The 22,077-nt window shown below is 41.3% G+C and overlaps 1 protein-coding gene across 1 annotated transcript in view; it reads right to left on the reverse strand.

Moving 5' to 3' along the window:
- Positions 1 to 9,579, reverse strand: part of Rhp (GTP-Rho-binding protein rhophilin) — an 83,717-nt gene extending 74,138 nt beyond the window's left edge. Inside the window, exon 1 of the mRNA XM_076211131.1 lies at positions 9,263 to 9,579. Coding sequence (XP_076067246.1) covers positions 9,263 to 9,427 — 165 coding nt within the window. The 5' untranslated portion in view covers positions 9,428 to 9,579. The remainder of the gene's footprint in view (positions 1 to 9,262) is intronic.
- Positions 9,580 to 22,077: the final 12,498 nt, after the last annotated feature.

Consider the following 22,077-nt stretch of genomic DNA (forward strand, 5'->3'; position numbering starts at 1 on the left):
AAAGAGTGGTTGGGATTCGTTATCTGCAGAAGATATGTCCTCTTCTTCTATCAAGTGTGGAGCTATCACTACGCACTGCATTGTGTCTACCAATCTTAAGCTTGTTCCTTACAAAACTACCATATGTTAACCAGTGAATATAAAATATCATTATACCTCTTGCGCACTCCAAAAATATATTGTGCTGTAGTACTTATATTATCTAACTATATCACTTTCTGAACATTTACCCAAAAGTGCTTATTTGTCAATAGAACAACCTTTCCTGATTTTTCATCTTTACAGGCTGTTGTGAGCAAGACTATGAACTATATTCAGAGGCATAACAACACAAAGTATAAGCAAGGTCTCCTTGAGTTATGCAACTGTGGAATTCTCCTCGTCCCTTAATCTCGCCTGCACAATTGCCTGCAGATTAATTATCTAAAAGTAAGATATCAAAGATATTACCTACCTCCACTTCCCTGTTTTTCACCCCATTTTACTCAGCCCTTGCTGTGTGGCACGGGATCCCCATCCTATTTACAAAATCTCATTTTGGCAAAGGAAATAGTAACACAAATTTTTATCTTTACAACTAATTTCAGTGCCTCCACACTACGGTATATGCAAGGGAGAATACTTGACTGTTTTGAGGATATATTTGGAATAGGGTGTGTCACACCCTAAGACTGACACACCTTTATACCTTACACCTAAATGGCTTTACCAATCCATAACACATGTCCAATCGTCATAAGCCCAACCAAATTATTACTTACAATTACACCCTGTAAGACCGCGCATATTTATGGACCTCTCTTTCTTAGATATCAAATGTTTCTGGTTTGTATCTTGTATCACATATATGATATATACAGTACAGTACAGTAATTACATTCTTAGGAACAATAGTAGGTACCTGGTAACAGTGGTCCTGCAAGATAAATATTGGAATCATATCCCTGTAGCTCATCTTAAGTCTATAAACATCCTCACCATTCCTTTTTATCACAATTGTTGTTATCTGTATTATCATTATTAATACCATCATTATCTTATCATTATTACTTTTACTCTAAAAGATGTTATTACAAAGATGTTATTATCAGTCTTCACTCTAATAAGAGCTTACAAAGGTGATTGAAATGCCCTGTTATTAGTCATTATAAAAAGAAAAGTTCCACCAAGTATGGAGGGTGTATAATTTAAGATGGGCTATGACACCTCTGCTATTGAGTGGATACCACAGATGAATATTTGTTACATACTCATACAAAGGGGAGGGGGACTCACCCAGCATGGAAAGAATTATGTAGTGTTGAAGTCAATGTAAGCTTAAAGTGTAACTGCATCTTTAAATCCATCAAAGTATGACTGGAAATATTAGGTATGTATCTATTACCATGGTTTGAATAGTAATACATTATTCTTGGTGTCCTTGGCTTTTAACTTTGCAATGAAACAACTCCGCTTTTCCATTAAAATCAGTCTATCTGTTGATTTCATGTTCATTTAGACCAATTCCATGACATTCAATCACTACCACAGTATTGTAATGACTTGTATATCTGCCTGATATTATAAACCACTAACACTCATCAGTCATTATGTAACACATAATTGCAGTGATGAGCACCTGACAAAAACTCTAAACACAACAACTCCATAACTGAATCAACAATGAAAGCCAATACGGTACAATAGTCACATTCATTCAGGTAATTTTAAGATGGCTTGAAGGTTACATTACTTGGATTTCTGTAGGCTCAAGGTGAAACATGCTTAGATCTTATTATGAAGTAGTGATTATAATAGGTCCAATTACATTTTCAACTCCCAATAACAATACCATTCCCATGCTATCCTTTTCTCTTCTAATTCTTGCATTTGTTTCTGTCTCACTGGAGTGTGTCTGCTGTATCTTTGTTACAGTAGTGATTTTGAAGCCTTTATTGAACCTTTTTTTTTTTTATAAAATTTCTTATTTAACTAATAATAATATCAATAATAGTATTAATAAGTATAGGAATACAGTGATCAACTGGCTGTTTATCTTAAATAATTGATTGTATTACTTGTTTTTCTTTAGATTCAATTTCAGCCTTTCAAATTGTTTTCACATGCATACTTTGAGTCCCCTTCCTGGTTCTGCATTTTTCTAAACTTTTTGTACCCTGTCCCCTTCACCTATAACCTGCACTCCCCTCCCTCATTTTGCTTCCTTCTTGTTTGAACACACTCTCACCATGCTCAATAGAGCTCCAGGATTCACTCTCTGTCCCCACTTCAATATTCAAGTACATCTTTTTATAAGTCCTTTCTCCCATAATTCAGCATTTCCACTTCATCATCCTCTCCCCACCACTCCTAGTCCCTGTCACATCCTGCTCCATCCCTACCCACCCTCTCCCACCCCACCATGTTGCATTCTTTGCCTGGCCTCAACCTTCCCACACCCCTACTATGCCACCCTCCAGGCCTCTTCCAGTGATATCTCTTTGTGCATTTGTCTATCGGGTGTTTCCCTATTTCTTTCTGCTGGAAGTTACAATGCTCTCCACCTGCACTGGCTCTTCCTCAGTGTTGTACTTATCTAGTCTCTAGTAACATATCCTCCACAATCACTATACTGGCCCCCTCCATTCTCTTGTCCTCTAAACATTTTCTTACCATGCTAACACCATATTCTCCAGGCTAAAATGTTTATTCAGTCAAACGAATTTACAGCATGACTGTGACAATTCTGATCTTTAGGATATTCCTTCTATAATCTTTTTTTTTTTTTTTTGCAAAATTATATGGCTCTTGGTTCCAGATACAAGACCCACACTATGGAACTGGTATATCAATCCCAGAGATATGACAAAGGAAATATATTACATCTTTGCTAGTACTACAAGGCTGCAAAATGTACTGTGCTGACTTCTTTGGGACTGATCACAGAATCTGATTGCAACACTGAGGCTTTATGTCAAGGACGAGAGTCTTGGGATATAATCCACCTGGATTCTTGAGAAGCTCAGAGATGATGCATTTCTGTGTAAGGTAGCAATCTCCAAAAGATTAGAAGTGTCTGACACCATTAAGGACCTTTATGTTGTGAGGTACCTTCAAACATGAAGCTCTGAAAACTGCTGAGAAGTGAGCTGGAGAATTCCCAAGGTCAAGGAATGGCGTGGCATCATGTGGGGTGTTGGAGAACATAAAAGATGAGTCATGTTGCCAGACTGGCTGAGGACCTGGACCAATACAGGATTTTGACACAGTTGACTAGAGCTTTCTTGAGGAGGGACAAGTAGAGCTGTCAGGAGAATCACTGAGTATTTCAAGGTCAATACATATGACCTCAGACCTACTTATTAAGCTCTGAAGAAATTCCACTTCAAACCTGTGAATCAGGTATGTACTGTCTAAACAGCTGATGGGAAGTGGAAAGGGGACCTGTAGGAATGCAAAAACAACTGCAGAGCATCTACTGACAACACTAAGCCTAGTTTTTGTTCATTATGCTGTACTCCAAGCAGCCATTGACCCATATGCAGCCTTTTTGAATCACTGCACAGAAAGGCAAGACTGCTGAGACTCTCAGTCTACTGTATAAATACCAAGGTCCAGATACTGGGGGTTTACTGGATGATGTAGTTTTGTCTGCCCATTGTGTAGTGTAACAAAGGTGGGTTACCTCAGAAAATCCTTTGAAGGATTAGCAAGGCCCACACTCTTACATACTCACTCAGAATACATTCAAACCTTAACTGGCTAAATTGTAGCCAAACTGGTCAGTTACTATAAAACTGCTGCTTGACTACATGGCAAATATACCACACCAATGAAATACAGTACAGTATATACACATTAAAATATGCATTGACATAAATGCAGATTGTAAATACACTAAGGACCTGATTTTTCCCTTAGGTAGTATACTAGTACTGTATTTACAGCTACTTACAAGACTTGTTATAATTACCGATTTTCACAAATCAACGGACAAAAGAGCCAAGCAACAGATAAAACATGTTCCTCAAAATATTGTGTGGCTGTAGGCAGTCCGTAATACCAAAAGTCAATGTCTCTCAAATCAAGATGTGAGTGCATATGGTGTTGCCAATAAATATTTAAGCAGCAAGACTATTATCTGAACTTTCACGTCGCTTGCCCCATCTTGCTGGATAGCTGTGACACAAGGGCATTAAATTCTGACTAGAAGAGGGTTCTCGACACCTTTAGTACGAAGTGCCTTCAGAGAACTATTGGGTGTCGTCAGAATTATTGCATCAAAGCAGCAACTGCTCCATGACTCATTCAAGGCCTGTTATCAGTATAATTCGTGAATGTCAACACCGGCCATGTGGGCATGTGGCACGCTTCCCAGATGTTGGTTACACTCACATGGGCACGAGACAACCCCTGACGGAGACAAAGGGTACATCCATTGAACCCATGGCTTCAGCAAGTCAACCTATTATGCCGAGAGTTGTTTGGAACGGAAAAGGAAACTACATGGGTGCTTAGTCGGAGAAACCGTGGGGAATGGTGTCAGAGCAAGACTGACATGACGCGACTTTGACGTATTCTCCCATTGGTGACGAAACATTGAAGGTTCTCTGTTTACTGCGCATCTTTTTAGCGCATGGTCCTGAATATTAACCTGACCGAGGCACGTACATGTGGCTCCTACCTACGGTCGTATCTGATTTAGGAAAGTGGTCATAGATAATATATCTGATAAATTATATTCATCATGTTATACGCTTTTAATAAATTGCAAACCACATGCAAGGTGGTAAATATATAAAACTCAGGAATATGTTAAAGGGTAAAAATTGCTTACTATCAAAATCCATACACGGAAATTATACCACTGACCGCACCAACATATTGCTGGTAACACCTGGAAACTTACTGACATGAGAGACCCGCTATATTCCTCGTTTATTTTATGAGCATATACCAGTTATTTCTATAATAAAAATGCATGGCCAGTGGATAAGAATTTGTTGTAGAATTAAATCAAACTATATATCACTCAGATACACAGCGCTGAGTTCATCATTACCACCCCCATGAAGACGCACTTTACGAGCCAAATGACGAAGCAGGACGAGGCGTGGCTTGTCTAGAGAAAAGGGGAAGACTTTGTCACATTTTTCATAACAATGCTTAAGTTGCAGAAGTGGCTGGAAACCTTCCTAACTTTATTTTACTATTACCACATATTCATTATAAAGAGGCATTTCTTACCGATAGGCCTACCGCGTTCCACGCAAGCGAATGAGTGGTATCTTGTCGACATTACATTTGGCACCGCATTCGCCGATTAGGCTTCCACGGCCTCTACCTGCGCCGACAGTTAAGAGTTCGTTTGAGTAAAAACGACTTCGGTTACAATACCTTATTTTTCAAATGTCAAATTATCTTTCCGTTATTTATAGAAGAGCTGGATTATGAAATGTGAAATTGTAAACATTTGCGAATGTTAGAAATATTGTTGAAATTTTCTTAAAGAAATCTAGTTCTGTATGCGAAATAATATTCTAAGTATTGAAATGGAGGTTTTAGGTAGGATGTGGGAGGAAAAATAATAGCGTGATAATCCCTTTACTGGTGGTTACGGCTGATATGCACTGAATGAACATGTATACATTTGCCACCAAGATCCAATTGACGAAAAGGATACAGACCGGCTCAACAGCCACAACCTGCCTGATTTGAATCGGTTGGAGTCAACCTTCACTTTGGCCATCTACTACAAGCGGGTAGCGTGCTGGTCAAGTGATCGGCAACTACCTTCCCAAATGAGAGCCCAGAGCTCGAATTATAGATCAATACATGGGTAATAATGTGACCTTACACACATAGCCTATCCATTTATAGTGGAGGGACAGTAACGACTAGCAGTGCTTGTGAAGCTTGAGAATCGATCTCAGTCTGCGTCATGTGTGATGGGTGGTGTTTACCTTGTATAGCGGGTTGAAGCTATGCTCACGGGGCCGTCTTCATAACTCCAATTATCAAACCGATTCACGTTGTCCACCTGATATTTGTTCTCCAGTATTTTATTTTCTCTCGTGACAGATAATCAAACATCAAAATATCCACATAATTTTCCTCCATTGATTTTGTAAGTATTCTATCTTCCATTGTCTCTTGCTTATGTCATATCTACGTTTTGCATTTCTATGCACTGACTTTCAACTTCCACCCCAGACTCCATCCATTCTCATACTTTATATCGGTGTTCCTGAAACAACTTACAATCTTCCTAACGTTTTACGTTTCTTGAACTTAAGAGTCATCAGTGAATACTTTGGCGCGCGCGTGTAGTTTGTGTGCGGGTTTACTCATATTCACAAGGCCGATGCAGACTTCATCCGGTCTCTCCAAGATTCTTTCGGATTGTAGATATTCTTCTTCTTCCAACTCTCCAAAACCCCTTGAATCCTGTTTGTTTGAGAGCACCCATAGTCCATGTGTACGCATCCATGTGAAACTGCATGGAAAACGAACAAGTGGTTTTAATAATGACACACAAGTGGTTTTGTCGGGTTATGGGTTTTCAACCATGAGTATGTTATCACTATGGCTGAGAACCGCTTAATTGCCCACAGAGTATGATGTCCCTAATGTAGCCTTTGACATCAAAGTCTTTGTCACAAGTCATCAATTCCTTAATATTGTAGGAATATTTTTTTTACACTCATCTTCCTACACAGCTTTAAACTTACTGGTGCCGACTCATATGTGACACTCTTTACTAGTAAAATATTCTAGATTATACTATAAGCCTATGCTCTAACTTTCATATCTACTTGTCAAGTTATTTTGCTCTCGCTTACAAGTGTTATAAACGCAGTTGTCTACTCCTTCACCTAGATCATTATATAACAGTAGATTAAGGATATGGCTGGCGCAGGACTTTCCATTATAATATAAGGATGTCTTTTATCCATTTCAAAATAGTGCTTTGTCATCTTGTTTTTCAGTTTCCAAAGCATTATCAAATGTATTTTACGGTAGTATCTTGTCAAATCACGTGAGAACAGGTGGCGTAATCAGAAGCGTGTTGGTCTCGCATTCGCTTACTTGTGGGTTCGAATCCCGCACTTCTCTCCGATTCCGAGCAGTGCCCATCACCTGCCCCAACAGCCCAAGTATGCAGGACAAGGGACATTACATCTGCTGTACCTGCTAAACGCTTCCTTGTGTAGGCTTCTCACCGTCTTTGCCAATTGTTATCTGGAGTAGCTACAGACATTGTGCCCACCTATTTCTTCCTTGTGGTAACGTGCGACTCGTCACCAGAAATTAAGAGGTTTGGAATACAGGGCTTAAACTGCCAATAAGGAATTATAACTTATATTGGCTGTGAGGAGCCTTGGCTTAGAGGCGCGTGGCTGCGGCCGAACCCGTCACCTTTGCCTTATTCGCTTGGACTTTGAGCAGGAGACAGTCACTGCTGGCAATCGGAGCGTAGTACATATCTAGGTCGGACTGCGAAAAATCCTAATAATAATAGTAGTAACAAAATAAAAAGTATAATAATGTAAGTATCAAATAAAATACATAAACGTATAGGCACAGTCAAAACAACAAACAGGTGGGATTCGAACCCACAACTAAGCAATTGGGAGACCAGCCTGCTTATGATTACGCCACCAGCGCACTATTATCATTATCCTTATTCATTTACTTATTCCATTATTTTTGTCCCATATTTCCTTGATTGAATATACTTCCTCAGTGTCGTACCTCTTATGTTTGCGAATAACGACGCTCTGCGTTCAACTGCACCCTCCCAATTTTTCTTAATGAGAGTTGTGCATGCCAGTTTCCATCTGGCTTAGAAACTTTTTCCTCAATGTGAAGACGTAAGCTTCTGGGTCATACATCTCAGCAGTTCATTCCTTCAGCAGCCTAACGGGATATTTCACAGCCCTCTTTACTTCTAAGTTAATTTATTCTTTCCTCGACATTTTGACTATTTTTATTTCGTTGCTCGGCCCTTTGACTCCTATAGCGAGTTTCCAAAGATCATCACATCAGGACGGAGACTTTATTAATAAGACTTTTCGCTTATTACAGTTCTATCAGTCGTGGTACACATATCCGTGATCCGAGGGAGGTCATTGGAGCCTAGGAACGGTGAGAGGGAGCAATCGTCTAAATACGATCACCTCACGGTAGATTGAACAAGATGAAATGTTGAACCTGGGAAGCTTTTGACTTCCAATGCATAGATGTAATTGATTGTGGTATACTGGAGAGGTGCTATACTCGAGAGGTCTTTTCTATCTTACTTCATTTGTAAAATTCCAGAATCACGCAATCACAGATACTTAACATGAAACTTAAGTTGCCCAATAGTTCCTAACATAAGATAAGCTAACCTAACATAAAATAATGTAACAATTGCATAGAAAAAATAGATCCTCCAAATGTAAAATAGAAGGAAGTGAAATGTGTGTATTCAAGTGATACTGGAATAGAACCAACTTTTTACGATTTTAGCCCGGGTTATAACATCCTTTAGGTACAAAAGTTGATACATTTATACAGATAACTTTTTCTTGACATCCTTCAGACAGGTGGTCTTCCTCAATTTATTTCCATGATCTGCTGACGTCATCCAGCCCCGAAACCAAAAGATCTCTTTTGTCAATTTTGATTACTCCCTTTCATAAATTGAACTCTATGTACAATCGTGTCACTCACTCTCCCCCACCCTCTCTTTCTCGCTCTCTGAACGCACGTGCGCGCACGCATGAGTGCGTATGTGTATGTGTATGCTCTGACCTATTCCATGCAGGGTTGAAATACTTTTTACTCGCAAACCATATTTACTATATCCCCCTATACTTAGGGGAAACTTGTTACAAGTTGTTTATATAAGCAAATTTGGCGTCTTCGCTGGTACTGACTTCCACCTGTAATCTAACTTTTATAAATCGATAAATAAATTGTCTATTTTCGTTAGTTGTGTTTCGCTCGGCTTAGTTACTACTCGTTGGGTGTAGTTGACCTGTCCCTTCTTTCTATCCTCTACCTGTGTGTGTGTGTGTGTGTGTGTGTGTGTGTGTGTTTGTGTGTGTATATAAACATATTGGACAGACACATACACACACACACACACACACACATATTTACGGTACACTCTAACGTATTCCTTGACCATATTGGACCAAGGTGCATATGTCCTTCCCAAACTGTTTGGACGCACTACTGACCTCTGCAGCATCAGCCACCAAATCCTGACGAATAAAAACCCACTTGAACTTACCCATCTTCGTCGCCTTAGGGTGAAGTAATTTTCTTCGTTGGAGTTTTTCTCGGACCCTGTGGATTCTCCAGCACTGCTGACGCCATCACTCAACTTATCCCGCTTCTTCCTGACGCTGACGAACAAGTTGGTCTTCAGCTTCTCCGGCAGCACAGACTCACTCATTGCGAACACTAAATTTGTACACTATTTACAAAAATAATCGAAAGCTTGCCTTTCTCAAGGCTCTCTCTGCCTCTTTCTGACCGATTCACTGACATATGAAGATGCACATTCGCCACACGCCCTATCACCACCAAGTACACAAGAACACTAAGATTTGGGGAGTGGAGTGGGAACTCGGAACTTAGCTCTGTTCAGGGGGGCAGCAGCAGCGCAGGTGTAGGGTTGCCAATTCTCGCCAGACAGGTGAATAGCGATATCTCAACCGTCGTCGTTCACTCGACTGATTTCGTTATCAGCATAACGCGACATGTCCTTGGCATCTTATTTTGTTGGCGGAACTTTCTGACTTCCAACACTTTGCGCGGGGGGATCATGTATAGGGAACTGTGAGAGGTGTTGTTGTCATCCGCCAAGACAAGATGGAATTTACTCCTGAGCGAGACTTCGTTGCTTCCGCACGTGTGCTGCTGCTGCTGCCGTTGGGCTCGCTGCCTACGTGCTTCTCAGGTCTCCTGGATGGCGGAAGCTATTCAAATAATTGGTTTGTTAAATAAATATAATTGATTTGCCACGCGTCTCTCTTGTCAGGAATCTCGGGAAAAGTAACGTTGAATAAAGAATTCCTCACATTGTGCTTGAAGTCAAAAGCTTGCTCGAGCGAGCGATGAGAAAGACCTTTGAAGTACATATATCCCCATTTAATTGTTAGTCCATACACACATGTACCGATACACACACACAGAATATTCATGTGCACACGTGTTTCGAGTATAGATACACACGTACAATATGCATGTACAGTCCTCAGAAACCTGTACATATCAATTATTACATTTGTTTACTTTCAATCAGATTTAGACTGATTTGCACGTAAAGCAGGTGCCAGCCATGCTCTCAACCAAGCTTATGATACATTGAAGCTGAATATAAATAAATTCATGTAAATGGAATAATGTTTAAACATCGAAATGTATACCTAAAGTTATGGTAGTGCTACCCACGCGTCAATAGATAGGTAATCATGTTATTGTGTACAACATGTATATAATATGTGTACATTTGTAATGTGAATAATGTATATTACAACTCAACAAAGAAAATATAAGAAAATGCGAGATTTTTGTCTTTTCTCGTTAAGAGTGTGAGCTTATGTCTGGACACTGTATGTACATACAGGTTCTTCATTTCCAGAAGGGTATTTGTTTCGTGCATCGCAGCAGGAAGACGTACAAATATCAGGATACGTTACATTAAGAAACAGACCGCGCGAGTGACGTCATCACACACACACATACTTCTTACTTCTCATTGAGATCAGGTTCTGAACTTGAATTATTCCTCTCAGTAGCCAGTGGTAATCCGAATTCAAGGTTGCAAAATATAATAAGCGTGATCCTCATAATTCAGAATTAACCCTGGGAAATTAATTAAGTTGGAGACCAAGTAAAACAAGTGTTTAAGTTGTACAACTAGAAAATGATGGGAATAGACACAAAAAAGTGTCAGACGTTTCCCACGAAAGTCATCGCCAATATCACCATCACTTTAATCGTCATCATCATCATCATCTCGTCGCAATCATACTGGACGTCGTCACCAACATGATCGTTACACCTTAATCGTCATAATCTCCATTGTTATCGTTATCATCATCATAATCATTATCACCTACATTATTATCATCATCACCTACCTCATTATCATCATCGTCGTCGTCAGATCAAGAAAAGACAAGAAACATAACTTGAAAATTTTACGAGTAGTCGTTACCAGAAATCGAGTCGATCAAATCAACCCAGGAATTTTCACACTAGAATACATGATCATTGCTGCAGAACAAATGCAGTTATGGATTACTTTCTAATAATTTGGAAAGTGCAACTTTTTCCTAGTCTCAGAATAACCTAAGGCAACGATGACAAAATATAAAAAAAAGTGCATGTCAACATTGTCAGGTTATCAAAACGTCCGGTGGAGCTTGTTGGAGCAATGTGAAATGATTATAGATTAATCAATAATTACAAATGATCATGCGCGGCAGTTTTCGTGGAATTGGTTAAGTAATGATAATGACTGGAATTAGTAATGATAAACTGTATCAGGCCTACTGGGGTGAGTCCACAGATACAGTGCGAAGATTGATAAACATGCCGCGCATGATCATGGAAAGAATGAGTGAGGAAAGACTAGTAAAAGAGATGTGGAGGGAGTGAACATGAGGGGACGTCCTAGGATGAGGTGGATGGATGGGGTGAAGGGGGCTTTGGGGAAGAGGGGAATGTCTGTTGAGGAAGGAAGGGAGAGGACGGAAGACAGAGGTGAGTGGAGAATGGTTGTATATGGATGATGATGTGACTGCATGAGGAGGAATGGGTGGGGGGTGGGGTAGTATGTGTGAGTAAATTTTGACGCAGCCCGAAGGGATTTCTCCCCGTCCTCTCCTTATATACAAAGGGGGACGGAGAGGGGGGGTCGCCGATTAAATTAAGCGGCCTTGCTGTGGATGTACTGTGTCTTGCGACACTGCTTCTGACCCAGGGCGGTGGGCAGGGTGCAGGGATGACCCGTCATCCAGGAGGTGCTCAGATGAGAGGAAGGGTGGGAGGGGTGTGGAGTGTATTTAGGGATGAAATGGGTGGGAGTGTTTTTATGCCTTTCCCTTTTTGGCTACCTCCCTTGGAAGGGGGAAAAAGCCTTGGTATATGTATGTATGTGTACAGAGGATGTGTAGCGAACGAAGATGAGCGGAAACACGGTAAACACTTTTATTTTCCATTTCTTATTATCATTTCTCGTTTAATTATTTGCTTAGTTAAGGGAAGTAATTTTTTTGTGATTTAATTAACTACGGGAAAATTGAATTTTAAGGCAGGTGCAATAAGATGGCTGACGAAGGCGGTCGATGAGAAGGCTAAAAGTGGCGGAATGTCTTGTGAAATGCAAAGGCAAGAAGCTATCCGGTGTCAACCTGTAGTCCTCGACCCTGGAGCCACGATTCCAGGGGAGGTCGCCAGGTAGGTTCCCTGGGTTCGACAAACAAACCAACATACCAAGCGCATAAAAAAATCAGTTGTCTCACGGGTGTGCCAAACGTCCTGTAGACTACAGTAGACGTCCTGTAGACTACAGTAGACGTCCTGTAGACTACAGTAAAATCCTGTAGACTACAGTAGACGTCCTGTAGACTACAGTAGACGTCCTGTAGACTACAGTAGACGTCCTGTAGACTACAGTAAAATCCTGTAGACTACAGTAGACGTCCTGTAGACTACAGTAAACATCCTGTAGACTACAGTAAAATCCTGTAGACTACAGTAGACGTCCTGTAGACTACAGTAAAATCCTGTAGACTACAGTAGACGTCCTGTAGACTACAGTAAACATCCTGTAGACTATAGTAACGCATGGCTTGTAAATACTAACGCTATTCCAAGTGTCACATTCCCCCAAAACGTGAAGAATTACGGGTTAAGATACAGTACCGACAATTAAGGAATGTGACCAAAATGACGTTATTCTTTTTTCTGCGGTCAGATGACGTGTTCAATACATAATAGCTCCTCAGTGACAATGGTTTATGTATTCAGTGAAGTATGAAACGATGCAGGGAATGAGAAACGTATGTATCTCGTGATTATGCGCAAAATATGTAAAAGTGGCGAATCGAGAATGAAAAAGGTGTGGAGCGAAAGCCAGGAGCTGCAACTTGGACTGTTGAGAGAGGTCGCAATAGAATCCGGACAGTTGATCACCAGACAAGTGAGAAATAGGACGCTTACTAAACAACGCACCAATGATGCGACTCTTTGACTTGATATGAACTGTTTTATTGGACTCAGAGTCACTGCTGGGAGTCAGAGGGGAGTGCGGGATTCGAACCCACAACTGAGCGAAAGGGGAGTGCGGGATTCGAACCCACAATTAAGCGAAAACGCGACCATCATATTTTTGTCTAAGCCACCAGCGCACATATAATGCTCTTTTGATGAATAGTGTGGTATAAGCCTTTCAGTTTACCTCAATCGAAGAAGAACGTGCTCGTACAATGAGCTCGAATAGCCTCTGGCTAAATCGGTTTCTTCTTTTTGTACCGAAATAACGCTGTCAAGGACAGGTCTACTCGCGACCAGTTTCAGAGTTCCAGATGGACACTGGAACTCGCATGGTATGTGTAATGATAAAAAAGAAAATGTCTACATTTTTTGTATGGTTCGAGAATTACGTAAGCCTAGTACCACAATGTTTCGTGATTTTTCATATCGTATAAATTTCGTTGTGTTGTTTGGATTCTTTTTTATATAACTGATACCTCTGCTTCAGTGCAATGGCTTTGTTCCTTACACCTTACAGATTGAGAAGGACCTCGTGATGGTTTCTTTATTTTTAGATATAGGCTCAGAAATTTACCTTACGAGGACAGGTTTTAGGCACCTTAACTTGCACCCTCTGGAAAGACGCAGAGTCCGGGGTGCTCTAATAGAGGTGTTCAAGTGGATAAAGGCTTTAACAAGGGTGACGCAATCAAGGTCATCATATTAAAACAACAGGACAGGACTCGCAGTACTGGGAAAAAATGGACAATTTTAGATTTAAGAAGGAAATAGGCAAGAATTTGTTTACTTATAGAGTGGTCAACGAATGGAAAATACTTAGCGACCATGTAGTGAGCGCTGAAACTATGATTTGTTTTAAGAAAAGGTTAGACAAGTTCATTCTAATGTTCTTATGTAAGATTGTCCTTTGTGGTATTTACTTGGTTCTGTTTCCCTCGATATCTATAAAGTGTAGGGCAGTTGTACTCTTTTCTCACATATTGAACAAATGTTCGTATCCCATATCTATGTATACTGCCTTAGGATTACTTTTGGTCAACTTTCTCTACATAACATTCCTGGGTATAACCAAGAAATACTGGATTTGTTCGTAGATCCTACTGGTAAGTTCTGCATACCATCGGGGTTCTGGGGTCTACTGGGGTTTGTACCAGTTTCCAACCGGGTTCCACAGGCCCAGACCCTAGAAGGGTGAGGAGCCTACGCCAGGGGGCGCTATGTAGCTGCGGTCGAAGCCGTCACCTACGCCCTACTATACGATTGGACTGCTGGAAATCGGAGAGGAATGCGGGATTCGAACCAAGAACTAAGCAAAGGCAAGACCAGCGCGCTTCCGATGACACCACCAGCATGTAAGTCACTGCTGGGAATCGGAGAGAAGTGCAGGATTCGAACCAACAACTAAGTGAATGCGAGACCAACACTTCCGATGACGTCACCAGCAGGTAAAAGTCACTACTGGGAATCGGAGAGAAATGAGGGACTTGAACCCTCAACTAAGCGAAAGCGAGACCAGCACGCTTCCGATGACGCCACCAACAGGAACTGTTGGGAATCGGAGTGAAGTGCGGGATTCGAACCTACAACAATGCAAACACGCTCCCGATGCCGCACTAGCAGGTCCAGTATTGGACGACGACTCTGTGTCGTTACGCCGAAGTGGTCGTCTCACTCCTAGAGGCTAACAAAAAACAGCGTTACATAAGTGGGAGAGATGCCAGCGAGTAAAGAGAGGATGAGAACCGAAGACTCTGCATGGAAATAAAAAATACGATATGCATTAATTCAAGGCCATACTGAGAAGAATATTAGGTGCAGCTGTACTCAGGTTCTGTCCCTATGTTGGTGAAGGGGAAGGGGGACCTGAGGAGTCTGGTACTAGGCCAGAGATTTCATTAGGCGTAATGCAAAATAAACGTAAATGTTTTGCTTCGTGGATGTGAGCGCGCAGTGTACACGTCACAGCCAGTGTTGCCCTCTCGACTGCCGCGAATTCTGTGATTATAAATATTATGAAACATTGTATTTATTCAGTTATGAGGTCCTTCACGGAGAAATTTGTCGAACGAAAGGACCATAAAGTAACAATGGAATTTAAGTGAAAGTGGTTAATATGGACTGTTGCGAATTCTGTGATTATAAAGATTTATTATAAAACATTATATTTATTCAGATATGAGTTCCTTCATCGACAATTTCTTCGAACGACAGGACCGAAAAATAACAGTGGAATTTAAGTGAAAGTGGTCAAAATGCAAGATATAATAGTGTGTGTGTCGGGGTGCAGCGAGCGGTACCAAGCTGAGCTCATGTGTTCTGTGGCAGGAAATATAATTTATGGATTTTGTCTAAGTTTAGTATCATAACCCCATAAAAGTGGGATGGGTATTTACAGCAATAACGGAAGAGGGAGTAATGTGTGGGAGGGGGGAGGGATTTGTAAGAAGGTTATCGTGGGATGTAGAGAGGAGAGAGACGTTATTTGAAGCTCACGTTTTTTTCAACACCGCAGACAATAAATGATAAGTATAAAACAATATGGCAGTGGTGAGCCAAAGGCACAGGACCTACGCTTAATTACATCGACCTGGTTTGAACCATGCATTGTGTACAGTACAGAGGAGCTTAAGCATGGCAGTCTCGCATTTGGTTAGTTGTGGGGTCGAGTCACACACATCTCTCCGATTCCCAGCAATGAATGTTACCTGCCCCCAACAGTCCAAGCGCATAGGGGAGTGGTGACTACATCAGTCGCAGCTAGGCGCCTCAAGGAGTAGTCTCTTTACCTGAAATGTTTTTGGTAGTGTGGAAGTTCCTGCTCTCCCCGCCTCCACCCTTTCTTCCCGATGCGCACCGTCAAATGTTTGTCAGTTCAAAACCAAGACCGTGCGTAACGTCTTTTTTTTTCAAGAAAACCTTGAGCTCTTCGAGGGGCTGAAAGGATAACTCGCGCTTCTATCCACTGGGATAAAATCGCTCTGTAGAGGCGGAGATCATAGAGGTGGTAAGAAAGTGATTGGAAGGAAGTAGAAAGGAGGAAGATTAAATGCAAGTGATCATTTATTTAAGGCTTCGTGACTAGTTCGTAGGGATGTAAAAACCCAATACACGTTCGACTCATGGAAGTCTTTAGGAGAGGTCTATGTTAAGCGGCATACAACGACTGACTTATTGATAGAAAGCAGGACCACTGTACAAAATAATTAAAATTTCGTTTTTTTTTATCTTTTCATTTATTTTCGTTTTTCTTCATTTTCTTTTATCTTCTTTTTTTATTTTATTTTATGTTGTTTTTTCTTTGGGGGAATGGCATGACACCAAAATGAACGGTGGGTGGGGGTGGGGAGGGAGAGGTGGCAACACCGGAAACGGTTGTGGGTGGGGGGTACTGCTGGCCTGCAGGGTTAGGCCGTGTGATCATCCATTTTAAGAGGCTCGTCAACGGAGGTCGATTCACAGGCACGAGGAGGTCTGAAACAGGCGACGCAACGGCGGCGGACAGGGGTAAGGTGCCGTGAAGGCCAAGTTTTTTATGGACTGCTGTTTACCAGAGCTTCTGTCCTTCTGGGCAATCTCGCTCCGGTATTGTTAGTGAAGTTAGTTAAGGTGCTTTGTTTTTTGAGTGGCGTCATAGGATGCGTGTTGGTCTCGCACTCGCTTAGTTGTGGGTTTGAATCCCGCACTCTTTTCCAATTCCTAGCAGTGACTGTTGGTACCTGCCCTCAACAGTCCAAGGGCTTCGGCCATAGCTTGCCTCCTCACCTTCTGGTTTCTGTTAGTTGTGGAGAGGTAATTGTAATGTTTTTTCGCTCAGCCGGAGAAACGAGGAAGACTTTGGAATGGTTTAAATGAGAGGATAGTGGAAAGAGTGAATCACACACACACACACACACACACACACACACACACACACACACACACACACACACACACACACACACACACACACACACACACACACACACACACACACACACACACACACACACACACACACACACATCGCAGCATGAACCATAGATCGGGCCATATAAGGCTCTCATCTGAGAGGGTAATAGTTACCGATCACGAGTCCAACACGCGATCCAAGACCTTGGTAAATTACGCGCGCGCGCACACACACAAACACACACACACACAGACACACACACACACACACATACACACACACACACACACACACACACACACACACACACACACACACACATACACACACACACACACACACACACACACGTCATATTATTAACCGTAGATCGGGAAATATATAAGCTCTGGGCTCTCATCTGAGAGGGTAATAGTTCCTGATCACGAGTCCAACACGCGATCCATGACCGTGGTAAATCACGCGCGCGCGCACACACACACACACTCTCTCTCTCTCTCTCTCTCTCTCTCTCTCTCTCTCTCTCACACACACACACACACACACACACACACACACACACACACACACACACACACACACACACACACACACGTCACATTATTAACCGTAGATCGGGCCATATATAAGCTTTGGGCTCTCATCTGAGAGGGCAATAGTTACTGATCACGAGTCCAACACGTGATCCAAGACATTATTAAATCAAACACACACACACACACACACACATACACACACACACACACACACACGTGCACGCACACACACACACACACACACACACACACACACACACACACACACACACACACACACACACACACACACACACACACACGTGCACGCACACACACACACACACACACACACACACACACACACACACACACACACACACACACACACACACACACACACACACACACACACACACACACACACACACACACACACACATTGTTACAATTGCAGAGAGTGTTTCTCCCCTCAGCAGCCCCAGACTCGTAATATTAAGTCTGCCGCTGTCTCGGCCATCTGAGCTAGCAGGTGTGCGCGCCGGCCGACATAGATATTACAGTCTGTGTTGGTGTCTGCATGAGGATTAAGCACAAGCATTTGCAGTTTAGAATAACCTAGATATCATTTAGGTCGTGCAAGACAAAGACGCAAGACTATAGGGATATATATATATATATATATATATATATATATATATATATATATATATATATATATATATATATATATATATGTATATATATATAAAGAGAGAGAGAGAGAGAGAGAGAGAGAGAGAGAGAGAGAGAGAGAGAGAGAGAGAGAGAGAGAGAGAGAGAGAGAGAGAGAGAGAGAGAGAGAGAGAGAGAGAGAGGGAGAGAAAGAGAAAGAGGACATACCGATATTGAATCATTCTTCTGGAATTCGCCTAAGGTAAATGCGAATAGGGAGAGTCACGCACAAGACACACACACACACACGCGCGCGCGCACGGTGGCTAAAGTTCTCGCCTGCCACTACGGCGGTCCGGGTTCGAACTCCGCCCAGGGCTGAAATAATTTCAGTATCGCTGCGCTGTGGGTTGTTACTCCAACTCTCGTGGGCGGGGAGTTGGGGGTGTGTATGCGTGTAAGGTCACAGTATTACCTATAGATCGGTCATACGAGCTCTTAGCTTTCATCCGGGAGGTTGATAAATGTCGATCATGAGTCCAACATGTGATCCAAGACCATGGTGAATCACACACACACACGCACACACACACACACACACACACACACACACACACACAATACATAAAATCACATCTAGATATGATAATTGGAAATCAAGGATATAGATTAAGTTGGAACTGTGCATGAATTTGAGGTTAGGTATAATCGATTGGAAAATAGGAAGAGGGACCAGACGAACGTTGTTCCTTTCCTATGTACTACAGTTAGGTAACACACACACACACACACACACACACACACACACACACACACACACACACACACACACGACTTGATGGCGCGGTGGTAGCGATTGCGGCCGCCAGTACGGCGGTCCGGGTTCAAATCCCGCCTGGAACTGACATAATTTCAGTATCGCTGCGCTGTGAGTCGTTACTCCAACTCTCATGGGCGGGGAGTTGGGTGTGTGTGTGTGCGTGTAAGGTCACAACGTTACCCATAGATCGGTCATATATGAACCCTGAGCTCTCCTCCGGTAGGGTAATAGTTGTCGATCACGAGCTCAACACGTGATCCAAGACCATGGTGAATCACACACATATGTATGTGTGTGTGTGCACCAGCCACCTGTGATCAGAAGTACAGGACACAATCAAATCCTGCGAAGCACTATTCACACATTCCTCAATAATTTCAGTCATGAGATTAATCTAACTCCAAATATTGTGGCTTATTCTGAGTGTGTCATCTGATGTATGACCTCGATTATGTAGTTCTTGCAGCGTGTGCCTAATTTTGATTTTGAAAACAAAACAAAACAAGGATGGGGTATCATATGTCCTCCAGCCGATGATTAGTTGGGGTGGTATGCCCGCCTATATTCACCTTGGTCTTTGGATCATATGTTGGGACTTGTGATCGACAGCTATTTCCTTCCTGGAAGAGAGCTCAGTGCTCGTATGACCGATCTATAGGTAATGCTATGACCTTACCCGCACACTCACACATCCAACTCCCCGCCCACGAGAGTTGGAGTAATGATTCGAAGCGCAGCGATACTGAAATTACTTCAGCCCTGGGCAGGATTCGAACCCGGACTGCCGTAGTGACAGTAGGGGACTCTACCAACCGCGCCACCGCGCGCGCGCGTGTGTATGTGATCTTGGATCCCGTGTTGGACTCGTGATCGACAGCTATTTCCCTCCCGAAAGAGAGCTCAAAGCTCATATATGACCGATCTATGGGTAGTGATGTGACCTTACACGCACACACCCACCCAACTCCCCGCCCACGAGAGCTGGACTACGTCCCGCAGCGCAGCGATACTGAAATTATTTCAGCCCTGGGCGGGATTCGAACCCGGACCGCCGTAGTGGCGGCCGCAAACGGAACCACTGTACCATCGAGTCGTGTGTGTATATGTGTGTGTGTGTGTCTAATTGTAGTACACAGGAAAGGAGCACCGCTGGTTGGGGTCCGTCTCCTACTCTCTATCTTTACCATACAGTCTCAAATTCATGTACAGTTCAAACTTAATCTATAACTTTGATTTCAAATAATAATATTTAAATTTGAATTCATGTATTGTGTGTGTGTGTGTGTGTGTGTGTATGTGTGTGTGTGTGTGTGTGTGTGTGTGTGTGTGTGTGTGTGTGTGTGTGTGTGTGTTTGTGAGTGCGTGTGTGTGAGAGATAGAGAGAGCGTGTCCCAGAATTCATCATTCGAAATTCCTGACTGAAGTGGTCATAGTGACTTCAAGTTTGTTTATCAAATGCGTCATTGCTTTTGTTTGTTTACATTCGGGTATGGGAAGAAAATCACCTCATGTCAGTATTCTCACAATTTTTTTTTTCTTTTTTTTTGCGTTTATTTGGGTAAAAACAAGAAACAAAACAGGAAATGTGTTTTTTATTTTCTTCACCTTGCAGTTACAAATATGTGATCTTTATCTTATCTGTTCATTCGTCTGTTCATTTATTCATTTACTTGTTTTCCATGGGTCAAATAAACCTGAGAATTAGCTATTTTATTTGTTTATACATTTATTTATATATTTATTTATTCATTAATTTATTCATTTATTTTTCATGGTGGATCCAACAGATCTGAGGGTATATGAATCAACACCAATGTGATGATGCCTCTTCCTTCTCCTCCTCCTCCTCTTCCTCGTCCTCCTCTTTCTCCTTCTTCTCTTTGAGAATCATTCACTCGCTCTTTTTCACACTTCTAAACATATTGAAACTAAAGCATTATAGGAATGAAATATCATTTCATAATAAACATCTATAAAGTCTAGTTTATAAATTACACGTATCTGTAGTCTTAACATATATAAAAACACGTTGGTGGACCGTGGAACAACTACACATATAGAGCCAAATTATATCAATACCATTTTTGTTTATAAGTTACATATGAAATATTAAATTATTTCGTAGTAAAATGGAAAAATTGAGAAAATATTTTCTGTTTTTCTCAACCACTTTGTTTAGTCACTTTAACCACGATTAATGAACGTTAACTTGGTTCAGTTTAAGGCTTCAATTGCCCTGAAATTATTCTTTGTTCTATTAAGTGTTACTCGATGTTGTTTTGTTTTCTTTAATTGTTTGGTTACATAAGTGAACTCGTAAGGACAACACTGATGATATAAATACACAATCGCATTGCCATTAATAACTTTTGTAAGAAGATTGATAATTAATCTTCGTCATATTCAATTACAAAATATATATCATGATTGAAAAATGACTATTTCACTTTATTTCAACTATTCATGTCTTTATTTATCTATATTCATAAATCTATTCATCTATTAATTCTGCTTTATTTGTTCATCTTATTTTTAGTTGTTTATTTGTCTACGTTTTTTGTTTTTATATTTCTTTATTTCTTATTTTTTTTATTTGATTTGTTTATTTGGTTTTATATATATATTATCTGTTGTTTGTTTATTTGTATGTTTATTAACTTTTTTAAAGGAGGATAAGTTTTTATCTGCTTCAACACATAGCCCATGGTCAAGACACAGGCTTCCTTGGTTCCAATATTTTTTTCTATTTCGTTTGATTTATTATTTTCTTCAGCGTCGTGTCGTCACACTTCTTCCGGCTACTAGGAGTCTATTCTAGCAAGAGACTAGATAATTTCTAGAATTCAGTCTAGATTCTGGTCTATTCTGATACTCAAAGAAGCACTTATGGTCGTTTGTTATCAGATGCTTCTTTGGTTTGCGTTTTATACACCAGATGC

The sequence above is a fragment of the Oratosquilla oratoria genome, chromosome 28 (genome assembly GCF_046742065.1).
Source record: "Oratosquilla oratoria isolate Oo_2021 chromosome 28, ASM4674206v1, whole genome shotgun sequence".
NCBI lineage: Eukaryota > Metazoa > Arthropoda > Malacostraca > Stomatopoda > Squillidae > Oratosquilla > Oratosquilla oratoria.